General features: G+C 40.4%; 1 protein-coding gene across 5 annotated transcripts in view; it reads right to left on the bottom strand.

The window, feature by feature from the left end:
• Positions 1-1,018: 1,018 nt before the first annotated feature.
• Positions 1,019-21,000, bottom strand: part of CEP350 (centrosomal protein 350) — a 140,813-nt gene continuing 120,831 nt past the window's right edge. For all 5 annotated transcript variants that reach the window (XM_054037450.1, XM_054037454.1, XM_054037451.1 and 2 more), the window contains 5 exons: positions 18,020-20,118; positions 16,536-16,937; positions 16,300-16,446; positions 15,625-15,747; positions 1,019-5,155 (listed from right to left, as the gene is read on the bottom strand). In XM_054037450.1, coding sequence (XP_053893425.1) covers positions 4,991-5,155; positions 15,625-15,747; positions 16,300-16,446; positions 16,536-16,937; positions 18,020-20,118 — 2,936 coding nt within the window. In that variant the 3' untranslated portion in view covers positions 1,019-4,990. The remainder of the gene's footprint in view (positions 5,156-15,624; positions 15,748-16,299; positions 16,447-16,535; positions 16,938-18,019; positions 20,119-21,000) is intronic.

The raw sequence follows: 21,000 nt of genomic DNA, 5'->3' as shown, positions 1-21,000 counted from the left end.
GTGAAATCAAACACTCAAATTCCCAGGAAATTCCAAAAAGATAAGGTTGCTCTGGCAACAACAACTCTCCCATGATTCATATAGGTAGTATTCATGATGCCTATTTTCCTTATTAAATGGAAACCCTAACCTATTACTCTGTCAATGCACAGCATAAAAAACAGGATGTGTAATGTGGAGGAGTTAAAATAGCTAGACAACAACCCTCGTTGTAGGAACATCTTGACCAAAGTGCTTGATCTTGCAACCTTAATATTGCATTAGTGCTACTTTTTTTGCATTTAATAATGACTAGGACTGGCTGTCATGAATCCTGTGATTTCTGCAATTTACAGTAAAAGTCATGGCTGCTCAATAGCCTTCTGCAGAGCTCCAATAGCTTTCATTTTTAAAATCACTACATTTCTAACCCTTACAATTATGAAGGTAATCTTCCAAATATGAACCAAGTGTAATGGATGCAGTGCTGCCTTCCTAGCAACCTTCTGGAGAACACTCGTTTTTACTATATAAAGATGGGTTCAGAGAAGACAAGAGCAGACCCATAAAACCATCTCATTTAGGAATATATAACAAGATCCAGGATCATTTCTAGGAAAATTTTATTCACTTCTTAAATATATTATTGATATTTCCTATTTGAAAGGAAATAGCACATTTTTAGTATAATTTTAAAATGAAGATTTTTAAAGTCCATTTTGAAAATTTTATCATGACTCATTTTTAAACTTTCCAACTAAAAATTGTGACTTGTATTTTTGAAAAACAAAGCAACGATTTTTTCTATTTTTTGCCACAACACACAGCCAGCTTTAACAAACATGCAAGGACATGCTATAAGGTATTATTACAATTAAGGCAATTATAATGGGATTTAGCAGATTGTAATTGGGAGCCGAAGTGCAGCATCAGAGATAAGGTGGAATATGTTACCAAGAACAAATCCACCGGGCACCTTCAGAATTATCAGCTATTTGTGTAATTACACTCCATTTTATAAAGAAGCAGGAAATAAGAATTAATTTATAAATCAGTTTATTTACAGGTTTTATCCTCAAAGTACATTTCAATTAACAAAGATATTTACATTGGTGTACACAGGGACAACCCTGGTTATTTTACAGTTCATAATTACAAAAAACCCCACATCCTTAACTCTACTGTGCAAAGCTGCACTGGATGCGATTATTGGCTGACAACTGGCCTGGAAACCAGGTTAACGGGTTATTTACACAAACACAGTAAACAGGTTTATTTATTTTAATATCTGCACAATACAGTACACAGGGAGAGAGGGTCTCCCAAGGCGACTTTGCAAATGTATATAAAAAGGCTCTGCAAAGTCAAGGAAAAAAACCTATTAAATGCAGGTTAATTACAGTACTCCTTTTTCATCTGTATATATTTTTGCATTTTTAATTTTTATATTTCAAATATGTTCTGGATATTTTACTTTTCTCCATTTTAGCTGATTTGTAAACACTTCAAAATTCCTACAATTTGAACTAAATACCTTGTAAGTTTCAACTGTTACTCTCCTAGTATTCTTAAGGTAGCAATGGGATCTGAAAGTCTGAACTACACTCAGTTCTTTGCAGAAGAGTTATTTAAATGCTCTCTAATGCTGTGCTACTGAAAATTTTTTGCACATACACAATTTATTCAAGTATTGCAAAAAGCTAAGGCCACTTTTTCAAGAAAGGAAAGTGAACAAGATAGATTTTTCAAACAGGCCACAAAACCTTATGAGCAACAAAACCTTTTCTGAAAGGTAAAGTAGTAATAGCCCAGATCTGTAGCTCAGGCATTATCCTAGTCTGAGAGAAGTGGTCTCTCTCCATATTCACACAATCCTGGGCTGTTCTACCGTGCATTAACAGTCCTTCTCCTAGACTGAAAAGGGACATAGGTCTTCATATGGACTCTATCCAGCGCTTTCTGACTCTGCCATAGAGGGCTCACCCTATTTTTGGGCTCAGAAAAATTCTGGAGTTTCCATGTTCCCTCAACCTTGGATTTTCCAACACTGTTGCACCAAGATAATTCAACCATGACCCAGACAGAACACCTTGGGCTTGACATTAAAGGGGGGAGGGGAGGTGGAAGAGAAAATTCAGCTTCTCTTTATTCAACTCAAGGCTTCCCCATACTGCTTCAACAATTGATCACAAACCCTGACCTGAAAGGACCATCACCAAGTGTCAATGATCATCAGTCCTAGCCTCCAGTATACCTCAACAATTATCAAGTGTTGAGAATGTAATTTAACAGCCATAGCTGTTTTAGTTTAGGCTGCTCCCATTATGAAATGGTACCAAAAATAAATGGTGATCTCTCCAAAACCATTACTTTTACAGGTTTTTTTTGCCCAAAGTGCTGGAGAGGTAGCAATTGTTTCTGCAGCTGATACCTAGACATTTGCTTACTCAAGCCAACAAGGGCACAAGTAATCTCCAATCTTCTTCCACATCTTGAAAGATTGACAGTACAATACACTCTCTGTGGGTGCATGTACCACACATGCACAAACTCTATATCCCAACAGGAAGCCTCAGAGATGCAGGCCATCTTACTATCTCAGCAATGGCCATGGTTCCTAGCGATGGAAACTAACTTATTTCTATGATACCCATGCCACAGACCTACTTTGCAGGTTTCTCTCCTTCTGCTGGTACTCTGCCCTTTTCTATAACTATTTATAAAAATAACAATATTCTCTGTTGAAAAGAACATAGGCCCAGGAAAAGGAATCAGAGAGTGACCTGATTAGTGACACCATGCTGGTTAAACAGCAGCTGTAGTTGGTTTTTGTCAAATGCTTAAGACAATGTTGAGGTTCAGCATCAGAATGCTAATTTGCAGACACAAGTGAATCACTCATGAAAAAGATGCATGCCACCCATGAAAATCATCTGACTTCTGGACAGCTAGACAGAACGCTTCCACATACAGACCGATACGTGTGCTCTATCTGAGGTGTTCCAAGACACTATTTGCTCCTGTTTGTTCTTTGCTCATTAAGCTCTCATGGATATGGCTCACCATTAATAACTCACACATGAGGTGCTGGCACTACTACATCTGATAATTTGATTGGATTGAAAAGCCAACATTTCTCAGTGCTGTCCCTGATTTAAAGAATTACCAGTTGTGTGTCATTGTGCAAAATGCAAATATTCCAATGACAGTTTCCCAAAAATAAAGATGGAAAGAGAGAGAAACATAACGGAACAGTAGCACACGTATGCACAGTAGGAAACCCAAGAAACAAAAACAGATGGAAGGAAAAGAGCAGAAATCTCGCCACATGCATATCATGGGCTGCAGCATCTTTGGGTGCCTCCTAACATGCTTTTGCATGCACTTCAACGTGCCTGGAGAACATGAATCTGCTTTGGGTCTCATCCCATGTTAGTAAACAGGACTTCCGTTATTAAGGCATTAATACTCTACCCCAGATTGTCGGTGTTCATCCAAGAAACACAAACAGGGAGGACAGATTAAGAAAGCACTCAAGACGAAGGGCACAGCTCCAAAAATACAACAGGGTGGCTGCCTACTGCCTAATGCTCTGGAAAAAGAACATTCGTGAGAAGGAAGCCAGGTAATGAGGGAGCAGGAAATATTTTCACATCTTGTCTTCAGATTACTCCCTTAAACACTCCACAATCACTGAAATTTGTCCAGGTGAGGTTCTTTTCATATAGTTTTCCCCTTTCCTTCCCACATTTGACCACTGAGATTTGTTTCTTTTTGACCCCCCCCATCTCAAGAAGCTGGATTTTTGTGCAAAGAATATGGACCCTAGAAGTTTCCAGGACAGATGCAGTATTACAAAGGTACCTTTCACAGGTTCTGCTGTTTCAAAACCTAAGACAGTGCAACCACTGCACTGGACACTTTCCTTAACGTCAATTTAATAAATTATCCTAAAATAAGTTAAAAATCCCACAACCACAGAACAAGTACACAGTCAAGCACTGGACATCACTTTCTTTGGCGAATACTCATTTCCCTAATCGTTCAAATAACTGCTTCTCTGATTTATTAGGGTTGGGTGGTAGCAAGGGAGGAAGCCGAGCTATTGAAGGCCAAAATTTTGTGAAGAAACATTTTCTACTCCTGCATGTCTACTGCCTGAGAGAATCCTGAGTATCCATTTATCTAAGAGCTGCTGGTAATCCAGGAGATGAAGAAATGCTGCATGGTAGGAGTAAAGCTGACAAACGTCTAGTCTATTATGCCCAGTTTTTGGTGGCCTTTACTTTGCTCTTACTCTTGACTGAAGCAAATTAGACAGGAAACAAGAAAGAATTCTTTAGATGAATGCAAAAAAGTAAGCTCATCCATTTCCCCCTTTGTTAGCTCACTGATCATGTCTGGTACCACATCGCATGAAGAAAGACGGGAATGGACTTCAAGGGAATGAAATAGACTCTTGAGTGAAAACATTGATGCATATTGTTAGGACTGCAGATACAAAGTGGTAAATAATATAACACTATTAATTGCTGTAATGTCCATTTATGGCTAAAAACTGACAAGCAGTTATCAAAATCACCGAATACACCTTTCTAAAGATCACTTCAGTTTAGATTGCTGACAGCAATTTTGGGCCAAGTGACCAGTATCTCAACCCAACCACATCCAACCACTTTCAGAGTACAATCTGAAGTTCATAGTCCCAGTCTGAGACCATGGAGAGGTGCTGACATATATTCTCTGTGCTGAATTAGCAAAAGGATGGTGTGAATACACCACAAGCCAGCATCAAGTGAAGGACCATGCTTGTTTACAACAACAAATCCAGTGTAAGGTCTCTAAAGGCAGCGGGATGTAACACTGTGTTCCTTTATCACATCTGAACTGCCTTTAAAACCATGTTTGTAAGTCCAGCAGCAATATTGCTATGGTGGAGATGTAGTATATGTCAGGAGTCAGAAAGCCCATGACAAGAAGTTTCGTAGTTTCTGGTTTATTATCACGGATGTCACAAAAGCAGCAGTCTCCCTTGTTTTTCATTTATCTGGTTCAGAACATTAATAGTGTCTCTGATTAAGGCCTCGAAGATCCCATCTGCCAATTGCATCTTCACACAGAGCTCATCCTCATCATAATTCACCCACTGAGCTTCTTCCTCATGGAGTTCCTGTACCTTGGATTTTAGAGAGAAAACAACAACATGTTAACACTCCATTGTTTCTTGGAATATTATTCTTCAGGCCTTCTAGGACAAGTAAAAAACAAGCACAGAAAATGTAGAATAAGAAATAACTGGCAATGACAGAATTGTTTTTATATATAAGTTGTTTCACAACAATTCTTAGAGCAGTAAAATGAAGAATTATATTATAGAGCTGATCTCTTAACCAGATACATTACTTTTACCAGAATATTTTTACTTTTTTAATTTTTCCCCTTTGGTTTACTGTTTATTTTAAAGAAATTCATTCTATTTTTATATAAGTTTTGTGCTTGAAAAACACTACTGATGTGCCATCATTCCTGATCAATAGTGTGAATTCAAATTGAAATATTCTTAAAAATTAATTTTTCATTTATAAAAAGTCTACAATGTGATTAGTGTTGCACAAAAGAGGAAAATATGATTGAAATCTGTAAGAAAGTACAAAGAAAAACGGGGGGAGGAAGAAGGTAGGTGATTAGAACATGGCTAATAAGCATCAGAAACCCATAATATCAAAGAAATTTACATTTCACTACTAATTCTCCTGAAAGTAGAAGCAAAAATGCTGGCAGGCAATGCTGTTGTGCAATACTATGATACTGCAAAACAGTTTCTTTGTACAGCATATTTTATGCTTCACTGCTCTTGAAAGCATTAGTACTAACTGAATTTTATGCTACATACAGCTAAATAATTTCTAACAATTTGATGATTTTTCTTGTCCATGAGCAGATCCCACAATTCTTAATTGTTATTCAAAATGATATCATAACTAATTTTATTAGTTATGATATCAACATCTACGGTATTTTACTCTATTTATATAATAAGGGAGCAGGGAAAGAGGGAGAACTGAAATAAACCCAGTACCCTCTTCCTCTTTGTTTAGTCTTTGAGTTGTCTACACAAGGGGACTTCATCTGTTGAGTGTGTGAAAGAGGGTAAGCTACTGTACAAGAATTCTTTGCAATTTAATAATCCAAAAGTAATGTGAAGGCCCAACAGGCTGCAATGGAGACCATAGATGAACAGACCTTCCAAGGTTCTAGCTATGTTTACAAGCCCTCAGTTATGCACGTGGTTTCACAGTTTGACAACTCCTTTTATACTTATTGAAGAGTTTGGAAAAAAAATGCACTTCACCAAACAAGTGTGAAAGGGCAATTTTTAGGTGTCCCGCACTTTCATTAGTGCTCTGCACACTTCCATAGATCCACCCTAGTGTAGTTAAATAAACTGTCATTCATACATGTATAAGACAAAGGAAAATCACTCCCTAATAATTCCTTTTTGTCATAGCAGCAGGAGGGAAAAAAAGAGGGCTAACGGGAACCAACAGTTAAGGACAAAGTGCTATGGCTTTGACTACAAGGAAACAAGATGGCAAAGTATCAGGGGGTAGCCGTGTTAGTCTGTATCTACAAAAATAACAAGGAGTCTGGTGGCACCTTAAAGACTAACAGATTTATTTGGGCATAAGCTTTCGTGGGTAAAAACCTCACTTCTTCGGATGCATAGAGTGAAAGTTACAGATGCAGGCATTATATACTGACACATGGAGAGCAGGAAGTTACTTCGCAAGTGGAGAACCAGTGTTGACAGGGCCAATTCAATCAGGATGGATGTAGTCCACTCCCAATAATGGATGAGGTGGTGTCAATTCCAGGAGAGGAAAAGCTGCTTCTGTAATGAGCCAGCCACTCCCAGTCCCTATTCAAGCCCAGATTAATGGTGTTAAATTTGCAAAAGACTGTCAACCAAGCCCTGTATATCAGAGGTCAGTCCTTTCACTTCCCCCCAGAAGGAGAGGCTCTGAGAGGGAGGACAATGTGACACTCTGTACCTCAAGGGAACACCCTGCATCCCCATGTTCATCCTTATAATAGGATTGTGTGTGCTGAAAACGTGTCCTCATGGCTTAAAACAAGCCCAGGCAAAAACTCTCCAAGAGAAGAGGGGCAGTTCACATCTCATCAGGGCATGTATGGGACAAACACAGCCCAGCCTCACAGGAACAAAGGACACTGGCCTAGGCAGCAACAAAGGATCTCTTGGTCTCTTGAGTGAGTCACCCCCCTTCACTGAGTCAGTATAATGAGATAATGCTCACCTGACTCTGAAGGGGGTGGGGGGCACAAAGCCAAGAGGGAAGAAAGAACATGATAAAAGGGAGAGACGTTTGCCATGCTGGCTCTCTCTTCCACCTCCATCTACAGACATCACCACCAAACAACTTAAACGCTGATCAAAGGGGAGAGCCTGGCTGAAGGGCAACCAGCCAGCTTGTGGTGAGAAGCATCTAAGTTTGTAAGGGCACTGAAAGCGTTAAGATCAGCTTAGAATGTGTTTTGCTTTTACTTCATTTGACCAAATCTGACTTCTTGTGCTTTGACTTATAATCACTTTAACTACAAAGATAGATTTTATAAATGTGTTCGTTTACTCTACCTGAAGCAGTGTGTTTGGTTTGAAGTGTGTCAGAGACTCCCCTTGGGATAACAAGCCTGGTACATATCAATTTCTTTGTTAAACTGACAAACTCATATAAACTTGCAGTGTCCAGCGGGCATAACTGGACACTGCAAGACGGAGGTTCCTAGGGTTGTGTCTGGGACTGGAGATGTTGGCTAGTGTCATTCGGTTGCACAATCCAAGCAGCTTACATGCCAAACGCTGTGCGTGAACAGCCCAGGAATGGGAGTTCTCACAGCAGAGCAGGGTCAGGCTGGCTCCCAGACTGGAGGATTGGAGTGACCTAGCAGATCACCGGTCGATAACACCAGGGGAACGTCACAGACAGTTAAAGAAATTAGAAAAAGGTACAAGAATGTAGGGTGGCACCTCTCCTCAGAGGAAAGGAGGGTGGGATGAAGGATGACAGGGGAGAAGATTAAGAAAAGGAATTACAGAGACTAAATTTCTTTTGTTCTACACCACTCTTCTCCTATCCTTCCAAGGGATTCAGTCAAAGACATACACTGCATGCACCAAGTGGTGCTCTGAGGAGGGCCTACCTTATCATGCTGATTGCAGAGCTCTACAACTGAAGGAACACTCAGGTGCAGGCAGTTTAGGGGTATGTCTTCACTACCCGCCGTATCGACGGGTAGCAATTGATTTATCCGGGATCAATATATCATGTCTCATTAAGACGTGATATATCGATCCCCGAACGCGCTCACCGTCGACTCCAGAACTCCACCAGAGCAAGCGGCGGTAGCGCAGTCGACAGGGGAGCCATGGCTGTCGATCCCTCGCTGTCTGGACCCCAGGTAATTCGATCCAAGATACTTCGACTTCAGCTACACAAAGTTGTGTATCTTGGATCAATCCTTCCCCCCACAGTGTAGACCAGCCCTAGGTGATAGTGCTTTATGAACATGTGTGGAGACTGCCATGTGGCTTTACATTTCTTCAAAGAGGCCTCAGCCCATGAAGTTACTGTGAGACCTTTAGTAGGAGATGTTTGACCAAACTGGTACACTAGCACTTGGCTGGCTAATAAGCAAATGATACTGGCCATTACCTATCTGGTGGTTAAAGTGAGTTTTTACACCCTTGCAGCAGTCTTAAAAGCACACAAAATTGTTGAAACTTTCTGAACTCTTATGAAAGAATTCAGTAGAACTTCACACCTCTGACACCAGGACTGAAGTTTCCCACTTTGGAGAGCAGCAGGGCTTGGATAAAGTTGTGAACAGGACAGGTTAACTGAAGCAGAATTCATGTCCCCCCTCAAGAATGAATTCTGGCAGGAGAACGAATACATCTTACCTGGAAAATACTGAAGGTGTGCACATGTGTAGGAGAGAGAGAAAATGAGGGAGCTTAAAATTCTCCCAGCCATCTGACAAAGTATTATGAGAATTAAAAGCAGCACTTTACAAGGATCGCTTGGGCAACATCTGGGGAAGGAGACTTCCTCCTGGGATTCAAATGCAAACATATGAGTACCTGCAAAATGAAGAACAGGTCCCACTGAGGAGTCACTGGATGATGCAGGCGTCTCCAACAAAACTGAATAAAAATCAGCTGGGAACTAGTGTCCCTGCTCCTGAAAGAACTCCAATAAGAGAGAGGACAGAAGAGCAGATGCTTAGGTTATAGACACTGAGCTCTTTTTGAAACCCTACAAAGAGGACATTAATATGTTTTGTGCAGGCATTGATATTATTCTTGTTGCCCCACTGAACAAAAAAATGGTTCCAAATTCATGCGTATTTCACAGGAGTAGGCTCTCTGTTGCTAGTTACAAAGACTGCAATTTCAGAACAGATTTCTTCTTCTTGGAAGCAGCTTTGCTTTATTTCCAATCTCTTCAAATCACACTGAAAGAGGAAGATTGTGGGCCTTGGATCAACAGGTCCAGCAGGTCAAGCAATGGCCAATGACAGGCTCATCAGCTCAAAAAACTAAGGGCATGGGCCTTCAAGAGGCTTGACAGCATAACCTCTGCTTTGTCTTGCTTCACCTTCCTCAAAACTCTGAAAAGGGATAGAGGAAGAAAGCAGTGGTATAGCTCCTTGCCCCAGTCCCATACAGGTGGGCAGGTGACCAAAGCCCACAGGTAAGTCAAAAACATGAAAACCAGGGAGAAGGGTTAAAATTTGGGGGGAGCATGGGCTGTTATAGCAGGGATAAGAGAGAGACAAGACAGAACTGGAGGTGGGAGGGAATCAAATCAGTATATTAGATGCCTGTATCCTAATGCGAGAAATATGGGGAATAAGCAAGAAAAACTCAAAATGCTAGTAAATAAACACAAGAGAAGACAGAGGGGACATGATAACAGTTTTCAAGTACAGAAAAGGTTGTTACAAGGAGGAGGAAGAAAAATTGTTCTTCTTAACCTCTGAGGAAAGGACAAGATGTGATGGGCTTAAATTGCAGCAAGGGAGGTTTTGGGTGGACATTAGGAAAAACTTCCTAGCTGTCAGGGTGGCTAAGCACTGGAATAAATTGCCTAGGGAGGCTGTGGAATCTCCAGGTTAGACAAACCTGAGAGGGATGGTCTAGATAATACTTAGTCCTGTTATGAGTGCAGTGGACTGGACTAGATTACCTCTCGAGATCTCTTCCAGTCCTATGATTCTATGATAAATATGCTTGTGGACAGGGCTTTAGGCCTAACGGCCCAAGTGAAAAAGCAGGGTACTCTAGCTATTGTTGCAGAGGCAAGCCAATCTACTATCTGTGCCTGAACATAATAAAGCATCAAGATCTTTAGAAGAGGAGGGACCTTCTTGAAGACTGAAGGAGAAATTTTCAAAGGTGCAAAGGCAGTTAGGTACCAAATTTGCAGTGAAAACCAATTGGGAATCTATGACACTTTGGGGTTCAACCCAGACCAGTAAGGGGTTGGAGTGCCTTAAATGCAATGCTGATGTGGCTAACAGCCCTGACACCAACAGCCAGCATACAAGCATGCAGATCACACCCTGGCTTCTACCACCCAGTTACTTTTTTCAGGGTGACCCCAACACTCTCAGTCCCAAATTTTCCCTAAAACTGTCTGCCCTGCAGTCTTCAGCTCTCGCCTTGATCATTTACAGAAGTGATCCATTTCACTGGCCCCTTAAAGAGAAAATACCTAGCAGCTTATTACATTAACTGTGTTAAGGAACACTATTTTAATCAAAGCACTGAATGGTTTATAGTAAAAGTTAAACAACTTTGTTAAACAAGAAGTCACAGGTTTAAGTGATACCAAGTATAAGGAATAAAGATAGAACGAGTCTCAAGCAAACAAAAGTAAAAATATGCTTCTAAAGCTAAACCTGCTTGTACAAGAGACTCTAGTTTGTTAAAAGATGTATTTCACAGCAAGTCTCTTTTTCCAGCATGGCTGACCAGACTGTGGTCAGCCCCTTCACAGAGTTCAAAGTGCTCGGTTCCTTTATGCCTCCTTAGGTGAAGGATGCTTTGAGCCCTGCAAAATGAAAACTTCCAAAATTTTTTGCAAAATGCCATTCCCCCACCCAATTTTTGACCAGCTCCGATATCAATGGAAACCTGATTGATGGGAGAGTTGTGCTGCTTTGTGTGTTACTGACACTCCGCCACAAGGTTGTCTCTCTGCTGGAGGTAGAGGAATCCTCAGTAGAGGTTGTCTCTGCCGATCATCCTTCTCCCTCAGTTTTTCTGCTCTCTTTTTGAGGTCTATTTTGTGCCCCTCTCTGTGCAGAGTCATGAAGTTTAAGGCCAGAAGGGACCACCAGGTCTCTAGTTTGATCTCCTGTATATCATAAGCCACCAACACCACCCAGCACTAAACCCAACATCTGTACTTGTCCTTTTCTTCAGTTCTGGGCTTAGAAATGAGGAAAAGGGGAAAGACAAAGCTGGACAAGAGGAAACAGGAGCAGAGGGAAAAACAAAAGTAAAGAGAAATCTCTGAAATGGGGCCTTACATGCAGTGCTTGCCTGACAGAATTATTACCTCTTTGCTTCCTGGTAGGCAAAGTCACAACACTATAAGTACTTGACTGTCATCATTGGTAGGCTGGGAGAAGAGGAATGTACAACAAATTTCCTTGCCTATATTACAAACACATTACACCGGTGGTTTCCAAATTGTGATTCCGAGCATGCTGGATGGTCACATGTTGCTGGCTCTCCTTGTTTCCAGCTGCTACATTATATTTAATACAGCCAAAAGTACACACTTTACTAAGAATACTTTTCCAAGTAAGCAACTGCTGTAATTGTCACAGGATGTTACACAATTATGAGTGGGAAGGGAAGAAGCCTGCAAGAGACTCTACTAATGTCTCATTTCAGACAATGAAAGTTTTAGAATCTCTGCCTCACATTATTAAAAATAAAAATAATTATAACTTAATTTTCACTATGTTTATTTTCTTTATATTTACTTTCTTTATAAAGAGCAAATCAAATTTGGACAATAAATGAGCCATTACAAACAGACTAGCTATAGTTTAACTTCTAGATTCTCCTATTTTAGTATGATGACAGTGTAACATTGGCAGAGCAGGTGCCAGCTGATCCTGAAGCCACAGGTCAATTCACTTGTGTATTAGCTCCAAGTAACTGTTAAATGTATAAGAATGTATCTGGCGTTTAAACTTAATGAAAACCGAATGGGTTGTTACTTGCATTGTTTTCACTTATCTGTATCCTGTTATAATGCAATAGCAAACATTTATATTGTAAATACCCCTATAACTAAATAACCCATCAGACAAGAAAGAAGCCTTTTGAAATGCAAATGAAGAACTTCAACAGAAAAATGCTAATTTCAAAGCAAGTGGTCATCATGATGATTGGAGATCAAAGACTCAAAATGCATTCCTCGCTCTCTGTCATCAAAGGGAAAGCCCATGTGAGTAGTGACCCTGTCAGCTTGATTTCTGTGAGAAGAAGCTTTAAGAATGGATTCAAGGAAAGAGCATTCATCTCTGGACTGTTTGGGATGTGTACCAGATGCAAAGCGGAGATCCCAGAGACAATCTGGGTACCCTGAAAAGACTTTTGGGAAACTGGCAGTTTATTACATGACTGCCATCATTTGGAATTACAAAGAGTGACTCACTTGTGCATATATTTTACCTGCTTTAACCTCCCAATAACTCTCATTGCCTTTTCTTAGATAATAAACCTCTAGTTCATTTACAATAGAATTGGCTGCCAGTGTAGTCTTTGGTGTAAGATGTAGAATACAAACTGACCTGGAGGTCTCTTGGGACTGGGGGCAACCTTATGTGACGTGATTTTTGGTTTGAGTGATCTTTTACCACAAAGTCCAGTTTGTCTGGGAGGCAAGGCCCCCTGGAGAATCCAAGGGGACTGTCTGTGACTCCATGGTAAGACTGGTAGTGATCTAGGAGTTCACACTTGTTATTGGCTTGGTGAATTCTAATTATAGAACACACTACCAGCTTGGTGTGTCTGCTCTGAGGCTGGCACTCAGTTGTGAGCCACTCCAGAGCATGACAGACAGTATTTGAGTTGCAAAGATATATTTGTTAAATAAACCTATACATAAGAACACAGATGAAAACGAATGGAAATATTTCTGTTGCTCTTGGGTTTCTGAAGACAAATGTCTACAAAATCTAAATTTGGAACCAAATTTGATTTGTTCCTTTAATGGACTATTGCCATGCTCAGGAAAACATGAAACTGGGTTTTCGAAATTGCAATTAAATCATCATGTTCTATTTCTTTTTGAACACTGCTATTTAGCAAAGCCCCTGATTCAGTCAGTGATGCTGCCATGATCCAGTATTTGTATTCTCACAATTCATGACCACAGAAACAAAAGTGGCAGAAGCTGGAGGCGGATTAGGAAACAGAAAGCTAACCAGCTGCTTAACAGTTTAAAGAGGTTTTAACAAATATGTTTATAGAAGTTTCCCAGGGTTTGGCTACTTTTTCTAAGCTAGAACTTTCTCTCTTGGTTGCTTACATTGCAGTGATAAGCTTAGCAACAATGTCACTGAGCAATGCCAAATCCTAAAGCAAACAGTATATCATAGAGTAGGGTTACCATACGTCTGGATTTTCCCGGACATGTCCGGCTTTTTGGGACTCAAATCCCCGTCTGGGGGGAAATCCCAAAAAGCCGAACATGTCCGGGAAAATCCAGTGCCGTTGGGCCGGGGGCTGGCCCGGGGCCGGGGGGTGCGCTGGGCCGCCGGGGGCCGGCGGTGCTGGGCGGCCGGGGGGTGCACCGGTCTACCGGGGACCGGCGGTGCTGGGCGGGCCGGGGGTGGTCGGCCGGGGACCGGGCCCGGGGCCGGCACCCCAGGGCCCGAGCCGACCCAGGCTGGAAACGCCGGGGGGGCCAGCCTGGGCCGCACCTCCTCCCCCCACATCCCCCTTACCTGCTTCAGGCTTCCCGCGAATCAAATGTTTGCAGGAAGCAGGGGAGGGGGCGGAGACTTTGGGGAAGGGGCGGAGTTGGGGCGGGGGCATGGGCGGGGCTGGGGCCCGTGGAGTGTCCTCCTTTTGGAGGCACAAAATATGGTAACCCTATCATAGAGTTTGTTTTTCCGTATTTTTCCCAGGCTTCAGCTAAAATGGTGGTTGTTTTACCTCTGTTTCTTGTTGTGAGCGAGGTGGGATGAAACACAGGCTTGTCAGACTGTATTTATTAAAATATATGGATTAAAGTGTTTTAACTTTTGACTCCTGGATTCTTGTATGAAATCTGGAAGGTCTCAGATTATTGTACATTAGTGCCTGAATTTTTAACCTCATTCAACCTGATTCACTTTTTTGAATGTTTCCAATTGAGACTCATTCATAATAACCGAAAGCTGGTAGAGTGAGCTGGTCAAGACACACAATAGCTGCATGTTCCCTACCTAATGTGGCTGTACTTTAGCTTATTATAAATTATATTAGTTACAACACATATACTAATAAAGCCCAGATATCCCAGGATACTTGACCCTAACTTTAAATCCTTTACCTAGCTAAGGTGCAACTTTTTCTCTGGCGGAAGAATCTTCCTAATGCTTTGCTGGAAATCTTCCACAGGTGAGCGAACAAAAGACCAAAGATATCCATGGTTTGAATTAACTGGTAATTTTATATACCAATTTAGGATATAGTTAAGATAAAAGCAATGTGTTGGAAACTCTTATGTTGCCAAGTGGACTCATCACAGATGAGCAAGACCCCAACCATTCAGTAAAACCATCCAAAGATCAATTTTAAAAAGCTTGCCGCCAAGAGTTATCCTCCATCCCTGCACCAGTGTTGGCAGCATATATTGTTCAAAAGAGCTTACATGCAAAGGTATTATAAGAGCAGCAATGCTGCTCAATGCTAGCTTAGCGAACATGTTGAGGGTACCATGTGGCATAGTTGCTACCACAGTACTATGAAGAAGATATAGTCACTTTGAAATTACAATCCTATTTCAAACTCTGTACTGGTCTTAACTACAGAACTCTTGAAAAAGCCAAGAAATGCTGTATCAGAATTCTGTCACAGGAAGGAGCTTAATCTATTTGGATTTCAGTATCACCTGTCACAGTGGAAACAACATTACTAAAGAATAAATAATTTGGTTCATCAAGGCAGAAAGCCAGTCCTTCTCCTAGAATTTGTGACTGGTAGGAATACCATTTTTGGTCCAAAGAAAAAAGGCTATCCTTTCAGTTATGCATTTTACATTGTAACAAATTCACTGTTCAAATTAATGGTTTTAACTTTTGATGCTTCTCAACTTTCTCCTCTTCTTACCCTCTCTACCCACACATAATGATCTGTTTAAAAGTTATTTTGTTAATTGCAAGTACCCCAAAAAGACAAAAATGTAATTGGAACTTAAATATAGTTATTGTTCACCTAGGATTAACTACCTTTTGTCAAAAGGTTCATGCCTTCTTTTGAGATATAACTAAAACACTTTGTATTCAGGGGATAGAATACAATCAAACGACTGAATGCTTTTATCCACTGACCAGTATATGATCCACTCTATCCCGTTTCTTGCGTCCAAACTTCATCATTTTCTGCCAGTCTGTTTTGTGATTAGATTCCTTCCTCAAGCTGAACAATTTCAGTACTTCAGCTGCAATGAAACTCTAGGGGAAAGAAAAGAGTTAATATTGTATTTGAGGGAAGAAGTGAATCCCGTACAGAGCACCTGCCCTTCAAAATCTGATCTTAAAATACAGGGTGGATTTCTGTTTAACTGTGAGATGTACATTGCAGTGCAAGAGATTTACAATGGAAGCACTGAGCTATAACCCTATCTTAGAGGTAACATTATGCAGTATGTATACTATATTTAAAAAAGGGCTGAAAAAAAAATTTAGCCCTTAGAGCTTTGACTAACCGGAGAGCACAACTTTCATTTAAACGATACAGTAAACTGGAGACTAAAACTAATTCAGTTTATGAAAGGAAAGAGGGTGGTAAAACAACAACAACAACAAAAAAGTACCATCTTTACACAATTGCTTTTCAGCAAATAACCACTCTTAAAACCTCTTGGTGCTCAAATGCTACGTCTGTTAAACTCCAAGTAATGCTTGCCTACCTACATACAGCATTTTGTGGGTTACAAATGAAAAAATGCTATATAAGCATTATATGATATGAGAACAGTCTCAATTTAATAGCATCTTTCCTACCTTGATCTCATCAAGATCATTTGGATCTTTTACTCGCCGGAAGTAAGTGGAGGTAATCCTACATGGTTTCATCCAAATAGGTTGATTCAGATTAGGATCCTCAGCAAAGATTTCCCGAAAAATCTCTCTCGTCAAGTCAAATACCGCCTTGACAAAAAGAAAAAGGTCAAAATTAAAACTTCAGCTTCTGAGGGCAAGTATCCAGGGGATGAGATCAATGTTCCCCAGGGTTGTACCTGTTTATAGACCTGTTTGCTTATAGTCTCGATGTCCTGCTCTTTGGTGGTATTACTAAGGTCTATGGGAAGGCTGATATTCTGAAGATCATGACCCAGCTCTTTCAACTTCCACAGCTCCTCAGCTGCTGCGTGCACCATGTCTTCTACTTCCACTGCAGTATGTGGAACAGCCAAAGGCTCCTCACATGGCTTAGGTGGCACTTTTTGTGGCTCTGTCTTGGGCAGCACCGCTGATTCTTCAGTTTGCTTCTGCGGAACCTTGTGGGAGCTCAAGCCAAAGTCCTCATCAAACCAGTCTTGATCATCTCCTAACACACTCAGGAATTCCCAGCTGAGCTCCAGTTCTGCCAGCCTCTTAGCAAGCTCTTCCTGTCCACTGGCACCAAACACTGGACTCTCCTGTGGAATAAGAAACAGAATTAGAGTTACTATTCAAAGCAGTAATGTACTCTATTGCGCATCAAACACGTCTTATAATTCGATTTTGAAACGTACTTCTGATATGATTGTCAGTGTTTATAAAGCACTTTTGAATAATTATCTCAAAACCCCCAAACCAGTGGAAACATTTGATTCTACTCATATACCTGCACTTCATCATTTCTTCCCCAATGTGTTTGAAAAGTTAATAGGGAGTTTACAACAGAGAGAAGCATTTTTAAAAATAAATCATCTGTTCTTGTTGCTCATTCTGCCCTGAAACCAATTTGTTTGTGAGGGGCTGGGTGGCTCAACAGTTTAGTAATGGAATATGTAACTTTTCACTTCACTTACCACCAGTATCAATCTAGCTTAAATCAGTAGACTAAAAGCCATTACAAACTGACGGCTGTTTGGTGGCATATGTGAAAGTGAGCTGGTGCTTTTTGTGATAGTAACATATTGAGAATACCACCACAGTTATCAGCTTTGTTAGGAGCTTCAGCAAAGAGGCCATGTCTCATCTTCTTACCCTTAGAGGTGGTTCTGGGGAAGCTTGAACTTCCACTGTTCATGATCTATCTGTCCAGTGGATATAAAACTTCACTTATCAGAGAGCTGTTAACCCAGCACCTTTAGCAGCTTGACATCTTAATGATCTCTATAGCAACTAATTATAAGGTCAGAGGATGATTATTTCATATGGAGAGTAAGCAGAAGCAAACTTACTCTTCAAATACAAGAGTCGGCGTTCATGCAGATTCAATTAGGATTATGAAAAACAGGGTAGGCTAATACAGGAAAGATGATATATGTAAGCAGAATGCTCTCTAAGTAGAATGTTTTTCAGTTTTTCATGTGATATGAGTAGGTGTTTCATACATCTTTGTAAATCTCCAAAATGTTTCAGAATATACCATAAAGTGAGACACTGGAGGTCACCTGACAACACTTGGGAGGAACAAAATTGGTAGAAAACAAAATCCTCAGATTCAATAATTATCCATCAAACAAACAATTAATATATTAGCTTCTGAAATCAATGCAAGCTATATACTCACTGGTCTGGGACACATATCTGGAGAGGAAACTTCTTCTCTTTCATCTTCCAATTCAGAACTTAAAAAAAAGTTCTGCAGGCCCTTTGCTACCTGCTCCTCCGCATGCTGGGCTGGGGTTCTGGATGATAATTCCTCTTGGACATCACAGAGCTCCTGATTGCTAAGATGAATCTTCTCATTCCTGACCTTCTTGATTTGCTGTAGCTGATTGACAGTGTCCTTAACAAAATCCTTAAGTAGACTGTCTGTCAACAAGCAGACCTTTTTTAGCTGGTCTTTTGACTTCTCTTCCTCTCTAAGAGGCAGTCTAAGTTGGGCTTCTAATTGATTCTTTTCCTTGGTCAATAGGTCCAGAAGTGGAGTTGCAGGCTTTTCCAAAACTCCAGAAGAAAACTTATCTGACTTTTCAGTACATTCCTCCCTTAAGGACTGCTGCCTCCCCAGCTTTTCAGACAATATACCATCTGAGGTACCTTCCAATAGAAGGGTGGTAACATTTTCTATAGTAGAAACAGACAGTGCATGGACAATCTCATCTTTTACAGCATCTTTCAGGCAGTCCACCACAGACTGCTCTTTGGCAAGTGGTCTAACAGCTGTGAAAACCTCCTTTATATGGTTTACTTCAGAACTGGTGTAATCATCAACGTTTTGCCCTACAGAGGCTTCTAAAGCAGTCATACCTGGTGGAACTTTATCTTGGGACGATTTCTCAGTTGCATCTCTTCCCTTGCTTTCTTCATCTTTGCCAGGTTTGGATCTTTCTTTGTCTTTCTGCTCGGATTTGTGGTGCTGACCCAATCTGTCATCAAAGAACGAGTCTTCATCTTCATTTGTGTCTATATAGGTATCAAAACTTTCTAAAATGTGAGAGATCTTTTCAGGAGGAGCAAAAATACCATGCTTTTCCTTACAATCAAAATATTTAATACCATCATAAGTCCCATTGTTGTTTCCTTCAGGTTTATCCAGTTCCACACCAGCCCAAAACCCTTTGGCAAAACTGGTCAGACCTTTGAATCGCAGTGTTCCAGGCTGGACGTTACTCACAAGTATCCGGTCACCAATACTGAAATTTACCAGTGTGTTTGCTTCTTCTGTGATGGAAACAGAGACCCAAAGTGGTGATTCAATGGGCGCTTGTTCTTTCTCCACATCACTGCGTTCTTTATTTTTTATGAGCTCTGTTGGTGACTTGAGTTCTAATAATCTCTCTGAATGCACACTGCCAGAGACAGAGAGAGACTTGTCACTGAGATATTCACTGATTTCATCTTCACTGCCAAGGCTGGTGGATCTGCTTCTAGGGGGTTTTGTATGCTGTGATTTCTCTCTAAGTGACTGAGAATCTTTTCTGTGTGATGATGTAGGCATCTCAAAATCATCTTTGTAACATTCAGCAGAAGGAGTTTCTTCAACTGATGTCTCTTTTCTGGGGGAGGACCCCACAAAATCTTCAGAGTATGATGGCTCTTTTTGAGTAAAAACTTGTTCTGGAAGAGAGGAGTCTTTTTCCTGTGCCCACTTGCTCAAGCTGAGAAAGGACTTTTCTGATCTGTCACTTTGATCACTCCCTACATCATCTTTGATTGTCGGTCTCTGTTTTGAGATCTCTTCTCTACTCTGAATATTTTCAGCAGTCAAGCTAAATAGTTCCTTCTGAGACTGTTCAGTGTCAGCGTGGAGGTCTCCCTTTGGAAGGACTTCTGGTAAGCTTTCCTGGTGTATATCCAGCATCAACAAGGCACCAGAACTTTCTGAACGTTTATTATTAGCATCTTCAACCTCGGATTCTTCTGATTTTATGTACTCCATCTCCTCTTGTATATCAGATTTGTGATTAGATACAATATCATCACTGGATACATCTTCTGATTTGCTCACTAACACATGGGATACTCTGCCACTATCTCTTAGATCTTGGAGAAGAGCTGATATGGGCACACTCTCCAAAGAATCACCAGATTCAGCTCTGGATCTCCCTGGTGACTTGAAGACTGGGGATAGGGTTCGGGAAGGTTCTTCTGTATGAACCTCTGAGTCAATGAGTCTCTTGATGTGTAGAGACACAGACCTCTCAGAACTTGATGATACAGCATCTTAAATAAAAAAAAATTAATCATCACAATACTAAATCATCCAGAATAATCTTTTGATATCTTTTAATCCTATCAAGGTGTGGTCAAGAATGCCTGTTATTTTATTGGGAAACTGCAGCCAAAGTTAAACAGCTATTCAGTCAAAAGATTTGAGACAAAAGGATATTAACAGGGATCTGTGAAAGTTTCACAGGCTCCTGGACTGTCCTGTAAATAATAACAGCATCCTCTCTATTCTGTATGTATTATGTCTCCATAGATTTCTTTCTAACCTCCTACCTCTGCTGCTGTTCTGTGAAAAGTTTATTATTGTGAAATGGGACTTTGTTATAGGAGGTAAAAGCTCAGGTATATGTCTGGAAATCACAAAGGTAAACAAGGTTATAAATGTATGTGGAGAGATAAACATTAATAGTAAACCACTGAAAAATATCTGAACAAAAGAAGGAAATCTTTAATTGTTTTTGGCTTCTTCAAGGGCAGTGTTCTCAAATTATATGATGCTGGGAAACACAAAAGGCAAAAAGAAAAACAGTTGTCATACTCTTGATGTTTCACATAAGTCTCAGCAAGGATAGAACCAAATATTTGTGGTTCAGCACACTGTTTGCTTTTGTTGTCTCCTAAGTTGAAGTGATACAGCAAGAAGAAAAAGCCAAGATGCTATAATTTCTTCTTAGTTAAAATATTCTTCTAAAATTTACCATTTTCTTTCCACTATGTTTTGGCTGTTTATTATTAAAGTCTCTTAAAAGAAGAGACCCAAATAAGATGCTTTACAGCTAAGGGGAAGAATAGTGAAATTTGTTCTTCAGAAGATTAATGTTAGAATCAAAACAAATGTAAATGTGAAAAAAAATACAACTATAAAGAAAAAGTGTG

This window comes from Malaclemys terrapin, chromosome 8 (genome assembly GCF_027887155.1).
Source record: "Malaclemys terrapin pileata isolate rMalTer1 chromosome 8, rMalTer1.hap1, whole genome shotgun sequence".
Classification (NCBI taxonomy): Eukaryota; Metazoa; Chordata; order Testudines; family Emydidae; genus Malaclemys; species Malaclemys terrapin.
This window is presented reverse-complemented; position numbering and strand designations above follow the sequence as displayed.